At 44.1% G+C, this 18,303-nt stretch overlaps 1 protein-coding gene across 1 annotated transcript in view; it reads right to left on the bottom strand.

Moving 5' to 3' along the window:
- The window catches only part of LOC309708618 (equilibrative nucleoside transporter 1-like), a 35,114-nt gene extending 17,310 nt beyond the window's left edge, over positions 1–17,804 (bottom strand). Inside the window, exons 1-5 of the mRNA XM_082536823.1 lie at positions 17,639–17,804; positions 12,995–13,135; positions 9,837–9,918; positions 9,409–9,581; positions 8,903–9,042 (exon numbers count right to left, since the gene is read on the bottom strand). Of these exons, the coding sequence (XP_082392949.1) occupies positions 8,903–9,042; positions 9,409–9,581; positions 9,837–9,918; positions 12,995–13,020 (421 nt within the window). The 5' untranslated portion in view covers positions 13,021–13,135; positions 17,639–17,804. The remainder of the gene's footprint in view (positions 1–8,902; positions 9,043–9,408; positions 9,582–9,836; positions 9,919–12,994; positions 13,136–17,638) is intronic.
- Between the last annotated feature and the right edge of the window lie 499 nt (positions 17,805–18,303).

Raw genomic sequence — 18,303 nt, 5'->3', positions numbered from 1 at the left:
AAACTTTGAACAGGGCTGATTCAGTGGTATGAAAGGATTTAAAACCAGATTGGAAAACCTCTAAAACATTTTGCTTTCCCAGTTCATCAATGACCTCACGTTGGTATCGGCTCTAAGGTTTTTTTGTGTGTTTGAGTCCAGTTTAGCTATCGGCCTGTGGCCATTGTAACAGTAAATGCAGTGACCAAACCTGATTCTTATCCTTTGCCTCATAGTGACGACTGTATTGACCAAGTTGGTGCAGCAGAAAATGTGAGAAATTTCGATCTGTTGAAGGGATATTGGCAGGTGCCAATGCTTTCATCACGCCATCTGGTCTTTATTCATATACAGTCATCGGTTTTGGTTTACACAATGCTCCAGCCACATTTCAGCGACTCATGAGTTTGGTTGTTAATGCGCCGAAAGGCTGTGCTGTTTACCTAGATGACGTGGTGGTTGAGCGAGTAGTTGGAGGAAGCATTGGGAATTGGAGACCCTGCAGGCTTAAAACGACCAACAGTTTCCTTTAAAAAGGACAGAGTCACAGGCTCAAACCTGTCAAAGACAGCAGAGCAGGAAGCAGAGACTGAGAGGTCTTTTTTTTTTTGCTGCTTCCGGTGTGATGCCGCCTGTGTTTGGCTCTGCCGCGGCCGGGTGCAGTTTGTCGCGCTCCACTACTTTTATATTATTTTTTTCCACTCTGCTGTTCTCATTTAGTTTTAATGATGTATTGGCTGCCTTGGTGTATGATCATCTGTCTTTGCTATCCATCCAATCCTCTATGATGCCTTACGATGTCTCTTCATCCTCCTTCGGCATTTTCCACCCTCCTCCATCACCATTCGGCGGATCCTCTAGACCACAGAGAAGAAGAGGGAGAAGGGGAGGTATTCAGGTAAAGCTCAGGCTTTACTGGCAGCGGGGTTTGACATCAAAGCCCTCCTCAACAACAAGAAGAGGGCTTTCAGAGGGGGCAATAAAGAGGAGGTGAGGAAGGTCCAGGTGTTACTAAAGGACAAGATCAGAGAGGCTAAGGACAATTACAGGAGGAAGCTGGAGTGGAAACTCCAGCAGAACAGCATGAGAGAGGTGTGGAGGGGCATGAAGACCATCACTGGATTCAGGCCAACCAACAGCAGGGGAGCTGAGGGAGGTGAGAATAGAGCCGACGAGTTGAATCTGTTTTTCAATAGATTCGACACCACAGTGTCTGCTCACACCCCCACAACCTCACCTGCAGTCAGCCTGGAATCCAGAGCCACACCACTGTGCCAGCCTCTCTCTTCACATGTTGCCTCCTGTGAGATTCCTGACACCCCTCCCCCACCCATCACCTTCACTCAATACCAGGTTGAGATGCAAATGAGGAGACTTCACTCAGGCAAGTCTGCTGGACCAGACGGAGTGAGTCCCCTTGTCCTCAAGACCTGTGCCCCCCAGCTGTGTGGAGTCTTTCATAAACTGTTTATGCTGAGTCTGAGTCTGCAGAGGGTCCCGGTGATGTGGAAGACATCATGCCTCGTCCCTGTACCAAAGACGCCACGTCCCAGTGGCCCCCAGGATTACAGGCCTGTGGCACTGACCTCCCACATCATGAAGACCCTGGAAAGGCTCATCCTGGACCAGCTGCGACCCATAGTAAGACCACATCTGGATCCCCTTCAGTTCGCTTATCAGCCTCGTCTCAGAACTGAGGACGCCATCATCTACCTGCTCAATCGTGTCTACACCCATCTGGACCAGCCGGCGAGCACTGTGAGGGTCATGTTTTTTGACTTTTCTAGTGCTTTAAATACCATCAGGCCGACCCTCCTGGGTGATAAGTTAGCAGCGATGCAGGTGGATGCTTCTCTGGTGTCCTGGATTGTTGATTACTTGACAGGAAGACCACAATATGTACGTCTCCCACAGTGTGTGTCTGACAAGGTGATCAGCAACACAGGGGCACCACAGGGGACTGTCCTCTCCCCCTTCCTCTTCACCCTCTACACCACAGACTTCAGCCACTGCACAGAGACCTCCATCTTCAGAAGTTTTCTGATGACTCTGCGGTGGTTGGATGCATCAGCAGGGATGATGAGACAGAGTACCGGGCTGTGGTCGACTCCTTTGTCACGTGGTGTGAGCAGAATCATCTGCAGCTCAACGTGGCAAAGACCAAGGAACTGATCGTGGACTTCAGGAAGACCAGGAAACACTTGACCCCTGTTTCAATCCAGGGGGTCAGTGTTGACATTGTGGAGGACTATAAATACCTTGGAGTACACATTGACAATAAACTGGACTGGGCTAAAAACACCACAGCACTTTACAGGAAGGGCCAGAGTCGTCTCTATTTTTTGAGGCGACTGAGGTCCTTCAACATCTGCCAGAAAATGCTCAGGATCTTCTATGAGTCTGTGGTGGCCAGTGCGATCCTCTATGCTGTTGCATGCTGGGGGAGCAGGCTGAGGGTCGCAGATGCCAACAGACTTAATAAACTGATCCGTAAGGCCAGCAATGTTGTGGGGATGGAGCTGGACTCCCTCAAGGTGGTGTCGGAGAGGCGGATGCTGTCCAAGATAAAGACAATGTTGGATAACACCTCCCACCCACTCCATGACATGCTGGTCAGTCACAGGAGCTCGTTCAGTGAGAGACTGAGATTACCCATGATGCACCACTGAACGACACAGGAAATCTTTCCTGCCTGTGGCTCCCTGTACAACTCCTCCACCTAACACACTGTTTACTGCAACAGCTACACCCTTCTTGCACATGTTCTTTTTCAGCTATTTATTAATAAGTGACTTTTATGTATATATATGGTTGTATATATGGTGCTATTCTTAGTTAGTGTCTTGTCTGTCTCTGTTAATGCTTGTTTGTAATGGAGCACTGTAACGAAAAGTAATTTCCCCCAGGGATCAATAAAGTATTGATTCTGATTCTGATTGGCTGTTAAGCGACGCCGAGTGTGCCTTATCTCCTGTGCTCAGAAAAGCTCCATGGAGGGGGACTTGTTTTCCACGTCCCTGTTTGGATACGCCGGCTCTTTGAGACCGGCCTGCCTGAGGAGGGTTTATCCAGACTCTTCTGCCGGCTAGCTTTTTCTTCCCACGGTGAGCAGATTCTACGAGCGTGATGGTTCAAACCCTGAGTTTCTACATCCTTTAACTCGAGCCTCCGCAAATACGGAGGCTTCTACTTCACTGAATATGGCGGTTTTTAATGCTCAATCTCTGTCAAATAAATGATTCTTGTTGAATGATTTTATATCATCTAAAAAACTGGATTTTTTATTCCTGACTGAGACCGGGCAGCGGGATGTAGACCATTCGTCATTTGTTGAACTCTGCCCGGATGGCTGTACTTTTATTACCCAGCCTCGGGTTTCTGGTCGGGGTGGTGGTCTCGCTGTGGCTTTCCAGGAACGTTTCTCCTCCCGCTCCATGAAAATTGGACAATTTCTTTCATTTGAGCTGCAGCTGCTTAAAATTGGAAACAAGGATCCGTTTTACTGTGCTGTGTTGTATCGTCCACCTGGCTCAAATAGGTTATTTTTGTCGGAGCTCAGTGACTTCTTATCTTATCCTCGAATTTAAAGCTGTCTAGGTTGCTCGTAGTTGGGGACTTTAATACACACATTGATGATGACTCTGACCCTTTCACCAGAGATTTTATGAATGTTATGGACTCATTTTGCTCAGCATGTGTCCGGTCCTACGCACAGCAAAGGTCACACACTGGACCTTGTTTTTACTTTGGGTTTAAATATTGATTTTATTTGCTCTGAGGACATTTTTTATTTCTGATCACGATGTTATTGTTTTTAAACTGTCTCTTAATGAGCTTTTGTCCCCTGTTCAATGGAAGGTTAGCTCTCGTACCTTAGATTCCTCCACAGCGGAGAAATTTGCGGATGCTTTTAACCTACAGCTATCTCCTCATAATGATGTTGACTATTCAACCAATCTTTTGAATAATTATAGCCTTTTTATGTTAGATGAAATTTGTCCAGATAAAATGAGTAGAGTTTCTGCTTGCAAATTTCCTCCTTGGCTAAATGACAGTATTAGTTGTCTAAAACGTGAGGGAGGAAAACTCCCTCACCTAAATGTTCATTTCCTGTACCTAAAGGACCTTTTAAGTTCTTTTAATAATGCTATCAGAGATGCAAGGGCTGCCTATTTCTCACACTTGGTTGCAAAGAGCAGAGGTAATCCTTAGGTGCTATTTAACACCATTAGTGGCATTCTCCAAAAGTTGATTCTGTTCATCTGATGACATGATGTTTCATCATCATCCAGGTGACGTCTTCAGTCTCAGCTGACTGCAGGTTTCAATCTTATAAACAGGACATTTGCATAATGACTGAAACCAGCCCACTGAAGGAACGATGGGCTGGGAGGTCAGTTCCTTAATCTTAATTATGCAATTATCCCAGCCCATTGTTCCTTCAGGAAACGCTACGTCCAGATGAACAGAATCAACTTTTGGGGATTTACTTACCTGGATGATTGAGCATGCATCAAGACATTAGTGGCATTGTTACTCCTGCTCTTTCCGCAGCCCCTATTTCATCTAATGAGGACTGTGACAGTTTTCTTTCTTTTCTTCTTGCAAAGATTAATAACATAAGAATGAATTTTTCTCATTCAGCACCTGTTAATGCTATCTACCGCCTGTCTACCGAGGACAGTGACGTCATCAGCGAGAGACCGGTGACCAGCATCGCGGAGCATGACGTCCGAGCAGCACTGAGGAGAGTGAACACAAGGAAAGCGGCGGGGCCAGACGGCATCACCGGCCGTCTGCTGCGCTGCTGTGCTGACCAGCTAGCAGGTGTGTTCACTTACATCTTCAACGAGTCCCTGGCGAAGTCTGTGGTCCCCACATGCTTCAAAAGATCCATCATCATCCCTGTGCCCAAGAACAGCAAACCCTCATCCCTGAACGATTACCGGCCAGTTGCACTGACCTCGGTAGTAATGAAGGTGTTTGAGAGGCTGCTGAAGAACATCATCTCCTCCTCCATCCCAGACACCACAGATCCGCTGCAGTTCGCCTACAGATCCAACAGATCCACAGAGGATGCCATCGCCCACGTCCTACACACCACTCTCAGCCACGTGGACAAGAAACAGGGTAACTATGTGCGAATGCTGTTTGTTGATTACAGTTCAGCGTTTAACACAATAGTGCCCTGCAGACTGTTCACAAAGCTGAGGGATCTGGGACTTAACAGCCGTCTGTGTGCATGGGTGTTGGACTTCCTCACTGGCAGAACTCAGGTGGTGAGGGTGGGCAGGTGCTTCTCCAACAGCATCACCATCAACACAGGAGCACCTCAGGGATGTGTCCTCTCGCCACTGCTCTACTCCCTCTACACTTCAGACTGTGTGGCCACCCACGGCTCCAACACCATTGTGAAGTTTGCTGACGACACAGTGGTGTTGGGTGCCATCTCCAACAACGATGAGGCGGCCTACATGGATGAAGTGAAGAATCTGGCATCGTGGTGCCAGGACAACCACCTCCAGCTGAACGTCAGCAAGACCAAGGAGCTGGTGGTGGACTTCAGAAGGAGTCAGCACAGAGACTACAAGCCCATCATCATCAATGGAGCTCCAGTGGAGAGGGTGCAGTCCTTCAAGTATCTTGGTGTCCACATCTCCTCAGACCTGACATGGGCTGCCCACATTCAGGTCCAGACCAAAAAGGCTAGGCAGCGCCTGTATCACCTACGACAACTGAGGAAGTTCAGGGTCTCTCCAAAGATCCTCAGGATTTTCTATACAGGCGCTGTGGAGAGCATCCTCACACAGAACATGACATCGTGGTTTGGGAACAGCTGTGTGAAGGACCAAAAAGCTCTCCAGAGAGTGATCCGTACAGCAGAACGCTGCTGCAGGATTGCTCTCCCCCCGCTTCAGGACACCTACACCAGGAGATGCCGGACTAGAGCAGATACTGAAGGACCCGTCCCATCCTGGCAACAAACTGTTCCAACTTCTGCAATCTGGTAGAAGGTTCCGCATCTTCCGGGCAAGGACAGAGAGACTCAAGAGGAGCTTCTATCCCCAAGCCATCCGTGCCCTAAACACACACACCCGCCCTCTCACATCATCTATAATTGACTGAGACAGGACTCTTCCAGACACTAAACCAAGGCACAATGTACATTTCAATTCCTTTAATTTTAAATATGTTTATATTGTCTATCCTGTAAAATAGTCAGATATCTATTCATATTAATGTACAGAATTCACCTGCTTGCTGCTGCTACTACTGCACATTCACCCAGTGCATATACTATATGTATATATATATATATATATATATATATATATATATATAATGTTCTTCCTCTACACCACCCCAATTTCTTTGCACATGTCGAGGAGCGTGTCAGGTTACATTTCACTGTGTGTTATACTTATAACTATGCATGTGACAAATAATAAAGAACCTTGAAGACCTTGAACCTTATGTCTATCTCCACCTCATCACGCCCTGTCATTTAGGATACTTTCTCTCCTGTTTCACTACCTGAGCTGGTAAAACTAGTGAATTCAGCGAAAGCATCCTCTTGTCCACTTGACATTTTACCTGCATCATTATTCAAAAATGTCTTCCTGTCATGGAGCCGGGCCATGTGGGCCCGGTATTCTCAGTTTTTGTATGTTTTGTATTTCATCCCCTAGTCATGCCTTGGTTCCTAGGTTCTTCTGTTAAGATGTTCCTTATTTGGTTACCTCCTGTGTGCCCCTGTGTAACTGTGAGCCCTCGTGTTTTATTCCATGTCTTCCTCAGCCCGTTATGTCTGTGTTTTCCCCGTGCTCTCTCTCCTCCTGTTTGACTCTGCCTGTCTCCCGTCAGTGTTATGTTCACCCCGCCCTGTCTCGTTATGGTTATCTGTGTCAGCTGTGTTCCCCGTGTGTTCCCCGTGTGTTCCCACTTTCCTCGTTAACCCTCTGTGTATTTCTGTCTGCGTCTCCCTCTGTTCGGCGTCGCGTTCTCCCTCATGTTGTGTGGATCTTCCTGTGTCTACCTGCGAGTGTTAGTTTACTTTTCCCCAGTTTAGTTTTGTATTTCCTGTGTTCTGCCGTACCAGCATTAAAGCTGTGTTTCTCGAGTTCATCCCCGTGTCTGTGAGTTTTGCATTTGGGTCCTCCTCCTGCTTGCCACACAGCGATCCATGACACTTCCTGGTTATTGGTCCATCTGTGCTCACTCTAATCAAGTCTTCACTGGCGTCTAGTATAGTTCCGGTTTATTTTAAAAATGCTGCTATTCTCCCACTTTTTGAAAAAACTCAGCTAGACCCCTCTCTTTGGAGGAGCTACAGACCTATCTCTAAATTACCGTTAATTGCTAAGCTTTCAGAAAAGGTTGTGGCTAAGCATCTTATAGCAGCTCTGGACAAACATAACATTTGCGATAAGTTTCAGTCTGGCTTTTGTAGAGCTCACTCCATGGAAACAGCCCTTTTTCAAATTCAAATTCAAATTTTATTTGTCACGTATACAGTCATACACAGTACGATATGCAGTGAAATGCTTACACAACTGCTCGTGACCTAAAGAAAAAAAGGCTATGAACAAGATAAGAAATAAATATGAAAATTAAAAAGGGTAAATTTAACTAGGAAGGAATAAAATAAAATAAAATATAAAAGTTAAAGTTAAAAATGAAATAACTGTACAACACAAATTTGAATGAAGGGTAAATTTAACTGGGAAAGAATAAGATAAAATATATAAATTAAAGTTGAAAATAAAATAACTGTACAACAAAATACACAATCTCGCCCTGAACTGGAGATACATGCATTTATTTCCTCACGCTTGGACTATTGTAACTCTTTGTTTATGTGTCTAAGCAAAGGTTCTCTGGATCGTCTGCAGGTTGTGCAAAACGCTGCAGCGAGGCTGTTGACAAAATCCTCCAAGTATTCTCATGTGACACCGTTGCTATTTCAGCTACACTGGCTTCCTGTGGAATTTAGAGTACATTTTAAGATCCTGGTCTTGACATTTAGAGCCTTGCATGGACTGGCACCAGCCTACATCTCCGATCTGCTACAGCCCGATGTCCCCAGCAGGTCCCGGAGGTCATCTGATCAGGGCTTACTTGCTATAAAACAGACTAAGATGAGAACTAAGGGTGACAGAGCTTTTGCCTCTGTGGCCCCGAGACTGTGGACTCTCTCCCTCATACATTAAGAACTGTGGACTCAATAGTTGTTTTTAAAAAACAACTCAAAACTCACCTTTTTAAAACTGTTTTTGGTTAAATTTCTGCCTGTTTCATATTGTCTGTTTTACCTTTTATAATTTATTATCTTATGTGCAGCACTTTGTGATTCTGTGTAGAAAGGTGCTATATAAATAAAATGTTATTTCTTATTATTTATTTATGAGCACAAGGAGAGATCTGGGCCCTTGTGGACGAGACCTCAATAAAAAAGTGTAAAAAAATTTCACAGCCTTCGGGCGAGGGCTCGATACAGTCAGTATGTGGTGCACTAAGAACAGAGTTAATAGTTTTAAATAAAAAGTGTTTTCTTTTGGCATCTTTTACAGTTTTTTTTTATATTGATGCCAACAGTTCTTTGGCATCTGGAACATCACTTGTAGTTTGTCCTTTTTCCACTCAGCTCGACAGCAGTCGCGTCTGACAGCTCGGATTTAGTTTTAGGTAGTCTGGTTTTTAAATGAGCCACAGTGACCAAAGCAGTCCGACAGGTGGAATAAAACCATGAGCTCAGTTCCTCAGTCTGGCTGCATAAAAAATCCGGGATCTTACAGACCTGGTTAAAAACTGATCTGTAAGATCCCAGAACGAATGAACGAACAGATTAACAGACTGCCCTGTAGTATGGCCCAAAGGCTGAACATACGGACAAACAAACAAAACAAAGAAAAAAAAGACTCACAGTTGATGATGACGATCTTCACCATGGTACTGAGGAAGAAGTGGAAGGGCTCTAGAGGAACTTTCACAAGGACAGCGGTGATGATGAAAACAAGCATGATGACAAAGAGACTGCCCATGACACGCAGACGCTGCGAGATTCTGACAGGAGAAGGAAAAGAGGAAGCTCAAGGACAGGCTTGGAGCTCAAGGTGAGCAGATGCTCTTTAAAGGGATATTGTGCGGTTTTGGCTCAGGCGATAGAGCGGGTCATTTACCAGTCGAATGACCCGATTAGTTATTTGGACCCTGGCTGCTGCAGTCTGCATGCTGAAGTGGCCATAACCCTGATGCATCCATCAGTGTGTGTGTGTGAATTTTAGAAGAGACAATAAAGTATAGAAAATACTGTTTACAGCTCGTATGAATGTGTGTGTAATTGAGTGACTGAGGTTTGTAGTAAAAATATAAGTACTAACACATTCACTAATACATTCGCTGATGTCAGCAGTGTGGCGCTTTACTCACAGTGAGAGCAGGAAGGAGTTGAGACACGTGCAGATGAGCAGTGGTAACATTGCACAGAGCGTCATGACGTTGTTGAATATGGCCTCGAGGACAGTGCGATCATCACTGGATACCTCTGTCTGATTGGCTGAAGAAATTACCACTGAGGTGTCCTTCAGACGGCTGGTGAAGTACTGACAGACAGGCAGACAGAGCATAAAGCTGCAGTGACACTAACTCCACAAATACCTTTAATGACTCAGTTTACCTGCAGCTGGTCATGAAATACCTGCAAAACACCTCTGATAAACACAGTTACTCACTTCATCACAGCTGTTGTTTGTCTACAAACAAACTACTGTTTCAAATATAATGCAATATCTTTCAAAATAAAAATTTATTTTGAGGACAAAATAGTATGTAAGTGAAAACAGGAAGCAATGTCACACCTTGGTAGCAGTCATGAAAAAGTTCCACGGCAGCAACGTTCCCAAACCAAGCATGAAGAAAATCAGCCATACTCCAAAATACCTGCAGAGATTTTTAAAATAAAATGTTATTCTGATGCTTTCACTGTGAAAGAGTCGCAGAATAATGAGAAGTGGTAAAGGATTAAAACCAGGTATAAATATTTAACTAAACTCATCAGATCTGTTTCTGTAAGGTTTTCTGCAGGTGGATCAGCTAAGTGTCAGCTAATACTCAGGTGTGTCTGTTTTAACCCTTATCTTACATCATTTATTTACAGTCTCTGTACAATGGTAGCGCAAAGGGCCTAGCATTGGATTTGGTTGTAGCTCAGGAGGTAGAGCAGGTCATCTACTAATTATAAGGTTGTTGGTTGCTAGCTGCTCCAGTCTGCAGTCTGTATGTGTCTTGGCCAAGACACTGATACACTCATTGGCATGTGCATGTTAGACAGAAAGCATGTAGGTCTAGAAAGAGGTGCTTGTATGAATGAGGTATGTTGTATAAAGTGCTTGAGTAAAACCGGTCCATTCACAAACAGCTGCTGTCTGAACAGACAGAAAAATCAGTCCTGCCTTCGTTGTGCTTGTCACGTTTCAAATCTCAAATCTTTTGGGCTACAGAGCGAAAATTCAAATGCTTCCTGAAACTTAGTTTGCTGCACTGTGATGGGTTTATAGTAAAGAACAGTGTGTGACTGCTGCACAGTGGCTTTGGGTTCATGGTCACAGTTAGCTTACATCAAGTGGAGCAGAGACTCGTTCACTGAACTCCACCTTCATACCAACACCTGAGAGGAACGCCCTCCAAAGAGTAACCTTTGTTTTCTTACTCAGCTAAATACATATTCACTCTTACTTCAGTAAAGAATCAGAGTATCAGAGTAAAGTTGAATCAGTACTTCAGCTATTACTTGGAGTATTTTTCAACAGTAGTATGTGTACGTCTTAAGTAAGGGATGTCTGTTCTTTTGCCACCTCTGGTGGGAGCTTTTGGAGTCTGGCATAGAATAGAATAGAATAGCCTTCATTGTCATTGTACAGAGTACAACGAAATTGGAGTGCAAGTTTCAATAATAAATATAAATGTAAAATATAAAAAGTACAAAAAAACAATCGTAAGTACTCAAACAATAGAATGAACAATATATACAGGATAGCAGCATAATATAATGACAGTATGGTATAGCTAAGCAGGTTCAATTGTTTTTGTGCTTATTTACTACGGTGATAGCTCTGGGAAAGAAGCTATCCCTGAATCTGTTTGTCCTGGTTTTATGTGACCTGTACCGTCGGCCTGACGGTAATAGTTCAAACAGTTGGTTGCTGGGGTGAGAGTGGTCCTTGATGATATTGCCAGCTCTGCTGAGGTACCGAGAGTTTGCAGTGACCTCCAGGCTGGGCAGAGAGCAGCCAGTGATCTTCTGGGCTGTGTTGATGACCCTCTGCAGTACTTTCCTGTCTGCAGCTGAGCACCCTGCATACCATGTTGTTATGCCGTACGTTAGGATGCTCTCTATGGTGGCTCTGTAAAATGTCACCAGCAGCCTCTCCTCCAGGTTGTTCCTCCTGAGCACTCTCAGAAAGTGGAGACGCTGCTGGGCCTTTTTAACCACCGCTGTAGTATTTGCATCCTTGTGGAGACCCGGTGCTGAGTGTGATGGTGCTGGACCGGTGGGGGCCGAGTCTGACAGACTGTGGTCTATTTGTCAGGAAGTCCTTGATCCAGAGGCAGATGGGGGTAGAGAGTCCCAGGTGAGACAGTTTTTGGACCAGGATCTCCGGGATGATATGATTGAATGCTGAGCTGAAGTCCAGAAAGAGCATTCTCACATAGCTTCCTCGGTGCTCCAGGTGACTCAGCGCAGTGTGGAGCGCTATGGTGATAGCGTCCTCGGTGGATCGATTTGTCCTGTAGGCAAATTGGTGGGGGTCCAGAGTGGGAGGCAGACCGGCCCTGATGTGCTGACAGACCAGTCTCTCAAAGCACTTCATCACTACAGGCGTAAGTGCAACAGGCCTGTAGTCATGTGGGCTGACCACAGCTGTCTTCTTGGCGATGGGGATGATGGTGGAGGTTTTGAGGCAGGGCGGGACGGTGTTTGATGACAAGGAAAGGTTGAAGATTTTAGTGAAGACTCCGGTCAGTTCGTCAGCACATGCTCTGAGAACCTTTCCATGTATTCCATCAGGACCTGCCGCCTTCCTGGGATTCACTGACCTTAGAACACAAGAGAGCTAAGAGCCGCTGCACCCGTGCGCGCCGCCATCTTGAAGATTCATTGCCAGTATGCCAGTATGAGCGATTTTGCCCATTTTAGTCTATCTTGTCTGTCCTTGTCTTTAGGGGATGCTGGCCTTGACCGAGTTTCTTTGGCCTTTCCTGGTGTTTTCTGCTAGCACAACCACTCCCTGCAGGAAGGTACTCTTTGAAGTTGCCAAAGCTTCGATGGGTGCCCTTTCTGTTTTCTGTACAGCTGACAGTGAGGATATCCTAACACGTGAGGACCTTTTCACGTGTTAGGATATCTGCTAAATCCTCACCCATGCTGGTGAACCCCTCCCACTCTCTGCATGATGCAGTGTCAGGATGCTCCTTGATCCCAGCTGCCATCTTTACAATGCAGTCTTTTATAGTAATACATTCACACATGTTCCAAACATCCGTCTGTGTGCAACATCCATATTCATATACACTGCTAAATATGTTACTTGTGTGCGCGCGTGTGTGTAGGGTGTGTTATTGATAATCAGTTTATCTCTGTGCTGCAGTCACTGCTTATCGTCACCCTGCAGCCACTTTTCACTCAGTTCACAAACGTCAACAAACCACTTGAAACTTTATGAAAATGTTTAAAGATCAGAAACTAAAAACTAACCCGAACTGACCTGAACTAACAGCAGCTTTATCACATTAAAATCCGTCCCTGTTGATTTATTTGATTACAAGTTTTGGTTTTCTGATACAACAAAACTTTAACATCTGATCATCTGTCACATTTGTTATATTGATTATATATAATAAGTCGTCATCAGCAGTGATGTCTACTTCTAAGAACTTCTGAACATAGTCACTGCTGATTGTTTTGTCTTTTTTATGCATGAATGTGAAAATATTCTCACTTCTTTGTTTTACTCACTTGTCTTTCGGTGAGTTGGCAGCCATTTTTCTCTTAGGAATCAGTCAAGTGAACAAATAAACTCATCAGCTGATGGAGCGATGACTTGAAGGTCTAAGGTGCACCCCGTCGGACGGTCTGGAGGAGGAGCAGGAGGTGGAGCTGTGTGTGACACAGATAAGAGTTCCAGAGTTAGGGTTAAAGAGTATCTGTTAGCTTTACTAAATAGTTTGTTTGAAACATCCCTTTAAATTCCTGAAGCTGTGATGTTGCTGACCCAGAGCCTTTCAAAAGAAAAGAAATTAATCCAAGACTTTCAAACACAGTTTGGTACAAACTGAGAGAATCATCGTGATGCAAAGCAGCAAACTGAATACTGATTGGTTGAAACACTATCAGGAGTCTGAAAACAGATGCACTGTGAACATGTCTTGCTCACGTTCGTGTTATTTCTCACAGCTCGTTTGGTGTCTTTGAATATGTTGAGTCATTAGGGCATTGTTGTTCCTGCTTTGGTTTCGTTGCCTTGTGTTTCGGTGTTTTACTCTTTATTGTTTCTTTATTTGACCTTTGGTGGTATTTCTGTCATCTTCTATGTGTGTATTATCTTTCGGTCACTTCCTTTTTTACTTTGAAAGTTAGTCTTTTTTGTGTCCTGTGTTAGTTTTGCTCCCATCTTTTATCGCTCTGATTCTTCTCACCTATTCTCAAACCACCTTCTGCGTCTTACAGCTTTGGTTGGATTTGTGTATTTTTTTTGGTGTAATATCCAGCCCTTGCTGATTGTGACCTACACTCGTTTTCACACCTTGGCTCGTGTGATTAGGTAGAGGATCAATAGGGGGTCCACGACCCTCTTATGGGGACACTCCCATAACACTTAAATACCTGGGACTCTCCACCAGTTGCTCTTAGAACTGAAGAAGCTTCTCGGATGTGAAACGTCTTCAAGGAAATGTAAAGATAAGATAAGATAAGATAAGATAACCTTTATTAGTCCCACACGTGGGAAATTTGTTTTGTCACAGCAGGAAGTGGACAGTGCAAAAGTTATGAGGCAAAAATTAGAATACAATAAGAATAAATACAGTACACAACTGTACAGAATAGAATAAAATAAAATACTATATACAGTAGAATAAAATAAAATAAATATACAATAAGATAAAAATAGAATACAAATACAAATACTATATACAACTGAGTAAAAATACAACGATGACAGAAAGGATTATTGCACTTAGTATTATTGCATATGTATGGATGTGTGTGCTTGATCAGTTAAAGTCTTTATTATGGAGTCTGACAGCAGTGGGGAGGAAAGACCTGCGAAATCTCTCTGTCCCACACCGTGGGTGCCGCAGTCTCCCACTGAAGGAGCTGCTCAGTGCTGTCACAGTCTGCTGCATGGGGTGGGAGATGTTGTCCATCAGGGATGACAGCTTAGCCGCCGTTCTCCTGTCACTCACCACCTCCACTGGGTCCAGAGGGCATCCTAGAACAGAGCTGGCCCTTCGGATCACCCTGTTCAGTCTCTTCCTGTCCCCAGCAGAGATGCTGCCGCCCCAGCAGACCACGCCATAAAAGATAGCAGTCTGGATGCTTTTCTTTCCGAGCTCCTTAGACTACGACGTACGATGTTGTGGATGAGTTTGGTTCTTGGTGTGATCAGTTATTCTTAAAGATCAACACCTTTGAAACTAAGGACATGGTTATTGACTTCAGGAAGCCATCCCCCATCCTGCACTGAGACTGCTGCCATTGAACTGGTGGATAGTTGTAAGAATTTGGGGGTTGTCCTTGATAAGGCTCTGTTCTTTGAGTCACATTTTGATTCCACAGTGAAAAAAAGTCCAACAAAGCTGTACTTTTTAAGGAGTGTTGAACATTTCATGTGAAATGATGACCCTTTTTTATAAAGTTTTGTTGAATCAGTTTTAATGTTTTGTATCATTGCTTGTAGGGCTGTTTGATATAACGATATATATCGGATGACGATATAAAAACGTCTATCGTTTCATTTTACGCTATCGTTTGTTTTGTGGTGTCGCAAAATAGACTGTTTACAACAATATTTTTTCATGTTCTGATGTCACTATAGTTATTATTCATTTCTTAAAGTTCTCTTTCTCTTATATTTAATATAACCACCACGGACGGACAAGCGCCTGTTTTTATGCGTTGTTGTTAGCAACAATGATGATAAGACCATCGCGTGTCCGCTTGTTTATGTTCCACATAAACCTTTCACAATAAAGCTCAAGATCCCATTGAGACTTTTCAAAATAAACTGAATGAGAAGCAAAAAAAGAGCCGTCAGGTGCTAAAAAATAAACCGTAGACTCAAACGTTAGAACAGGCTTTTCCCCGCAGCACGCCGTGTAATAAATACTCAGAAAGAAAACGGCGCCGTTACAACTTATGTCTAAAAATGCATCGTTTCATGCATCGGTTAAAACACTCGACTCCAGCTACACGACGCCCAGCTGGAAACACTTCACGCAAGTTGAGCTGCCCGAGATTCACAGACTTTACAGAAAAAGTTACATTTGTGTGATTTATATCGTTATCGGGACGATAGACGTCTTATATCGGGATATGAGATTTTGGTCATATCGCACAGCCCTAATTGCTTGGTTACGGTAATTTGTCTTTAACCAATGAGACCAGACTTGCTAACCTGGTTAAAGTTGCTGGTCAGATTTCATGGAGGTCTCAGGTCCAGCTGATGGACTTTTATAACAGGTAGGTGCTGAGGAGGTCATGTTATGTTATTCTAAGGAGCTTGGAAAGAAAAGTGTCTGAGCTTCTTTAGCTTGAAGCTTGAAGACGTGGACATAGATGCTTCTTTCACTCCTCTCCACCATGTGAACATTGGCGTCCTCTCTGTGCGGTCACTGTCCACTTTTTTTTCTTCCTGATCCTGATAGTTAGGGCTGGATCAGGTGACCCTGAATCCTCCCTTGCTTATGCTACAATAAGTGTAGGCTGCTGGGGGATTCCCATGATGTATTGGCTGTTTCCTCTTCATTCACTATGTGTTAATAGACCTCTCTGCATTCAATAGTTAGTTATTATTAATCTTAGAAATATGGTATCTAAGCAGATTCTTACTCTGGATGGCATTACCTTGGCCTCCAGTAATGCTGTGAGGAACCTTGGAGTCATTTTTGACCAGGACATGTCCTTCAACGCACATATTAAACAAATATGTAAGACTGCGTTCTTCCATTTGTGCAACATCTCTAAAGTTAGAAATATCCTGTCTCAGAGTGACGCTGAAAAACTAGTTCATGCATTTATTACTTCCAGGCTGGACGACTGTAATTCATTATTATCAGGAAGTCCTAAAAACTCCCTGAAAAGCCTTCAGCTGATCCAAAATGCTGCAGCAAGAGTCCTGACAGGGACTAGAAAGAGAGAGCTGTCTCGGTCGTTGTGTCCTTGGGCAAGACACTTCACCCGTTGCCTGCTGGTGGTGGTCAGAGGGCCCGGTGGCGCCAGTGTCTTGCCTCTGTCAGTGCGCCCCAGGGTGGCTACAATGTAGCTTGCCATCACCAGTGTGTTAATGTGTGTGCATGGGTGGATGACTGGATAAGTAAAGCGCTATACAAATACAGGCCATTCTCCTGTTTTGGCTTCTCTTCATTGGCTCCCTGTTCAGAAATCCAGATTTCAAAATCCTGCTCCTCACATACAAGGTCTTAAATAATCAGGCCCCATCTTATCTTAATGACCTTGTAGTACCATATCACCCTATTAGAGCACTTCGCTCTCACTCTGCAGGCCTACTTGTTGTTCCTAGAGTATTTAAAAGTAGAATGGGAGGCAGAGCCTTCAGTTTTCAGGCCCCTCTTCTGTGGAACCAGCTTCCAGTTTGGATTCAGGAGACAGACACTATCTCTACTGTCAAGATTCAAACTTTCCTTTTTGCTAAAGCATATAGTTAGGGCTGGACCAGGGGACCCTGAATCCTCCCTTAGTTATGCTGCAGTAGGTGTAGGCTGCTGGGGGATGTAATCGATTACAACCTGACTCGCTGCAGCTGCTTTTTAAGTCACTTTAAATTCATTTAGAGCGTTAAAGTCATCTCAGCCTCAACCTCACTCTGAGCTGATAATCAGTCACTGATGGAATTACTGTCAGTTCAATTCAACTCAGCCCACCGAACAGGCTAAATTCACAGAGCATGCTACCATGGTAACCATCCCAGAGTTGACGTCAACTCTGTTTGCAGAGGATAAAAAGATCACTTTTATCTCAGGATTCACAAAGTCAGAGTTTTAGCTGAACTTGTCAGTAAAAACATGGTGACGCCAAAACAAAAATATCAGTAGAAACATGAGGCAGAATAATAAGGAAATCCCAACAGAGATCCAGGACGTTGGTGCTTTAAACAGCAGAAAAGAAGACAAACTCAGATATAAATGCAGGCTGTGCTGCATCACAGGTTTTCTGCTCCTTCCATAAAAGTGAGATTTCTCCCGCTGTGGACTGGAGCCCTGCCAGCTACACCTCACTACTGGAAGACCAAAGGTTCAGGCTTTTCCTTTAATTTGGCACCAGCCAGTACATTAATGAAAAAAGATGAAGTTCAGAAAAATCAGCAGAAAGTCTAAATGACGCATTTCTCTGACAGGAAACAAACCAGCTGAAGGGCTTTACCTCGAGTGTAGCCAGATATTCTTTCACTGATTCCTGGATGTATTGATAACGTTCAGCCGCTTTTTCTTCCTGCTGTGTGAACCAGTAAAACCAACCTTTTATCTCACTTTGCTCGGTTTTGGTCTGTTTTTCTCATCTGTAGCTTTGGTTGCCAGTCTGTTGTGAAATCTTTCTTCCTCTTTTTTGTCACGTTTTTTCAAATCCTCTTTTCTATCTCTTCTCCTTTGTTCATTTGTCTCTCCTTTTTCTGCACCTTCAGCAGAATCACTTCTTCAGAGCCCATTGACCTTTAACCTCTGATATCAGTCAGTGCAATGGACTTTGTTTCTGTGCAAATAATGGAAACATGATAACGGAGCAGAACAACAGCACAGATAACGAGGAAATATCTGAGTCATTACTGATGTTGAATTTTCTTTTCTTCCCTGAACCAAGAAGCAAGTTCAGCATAGCTGAGATTTCTTTCCCTAACTGGCTTCTGTAACACCATCAGACGGGGGTTGTCATAAATCAACCCAGAATTTATTTAATCCAACTGTGAGCGTGTTCGCGTAAACGAGGACAAGTCTACAACATGTGACTTATCACAAACGTGGTCGGGATAGTCAAGCCACGGATTTCACAAAGCAAGATGAAACTGTGACATCGGAAAAATCTGAAGATCT

This window comes from Aulonocara stuartgranti (assembly GCF_965226115.1).
Source record: "Aulonocara stuartgranti genome assembly, chromosome: 6".
NCBI classification, from domain to species: domain Eukaryota; kingdom Metazoa; phylum Chordata; class Actinopteri; order Cichliformes; family Cichlidae; genus Aulonocara; species Aulonocara stuartgranti.
This window is presented reverse-complemented; position numbering and strand designations above follow the sequence as displayed.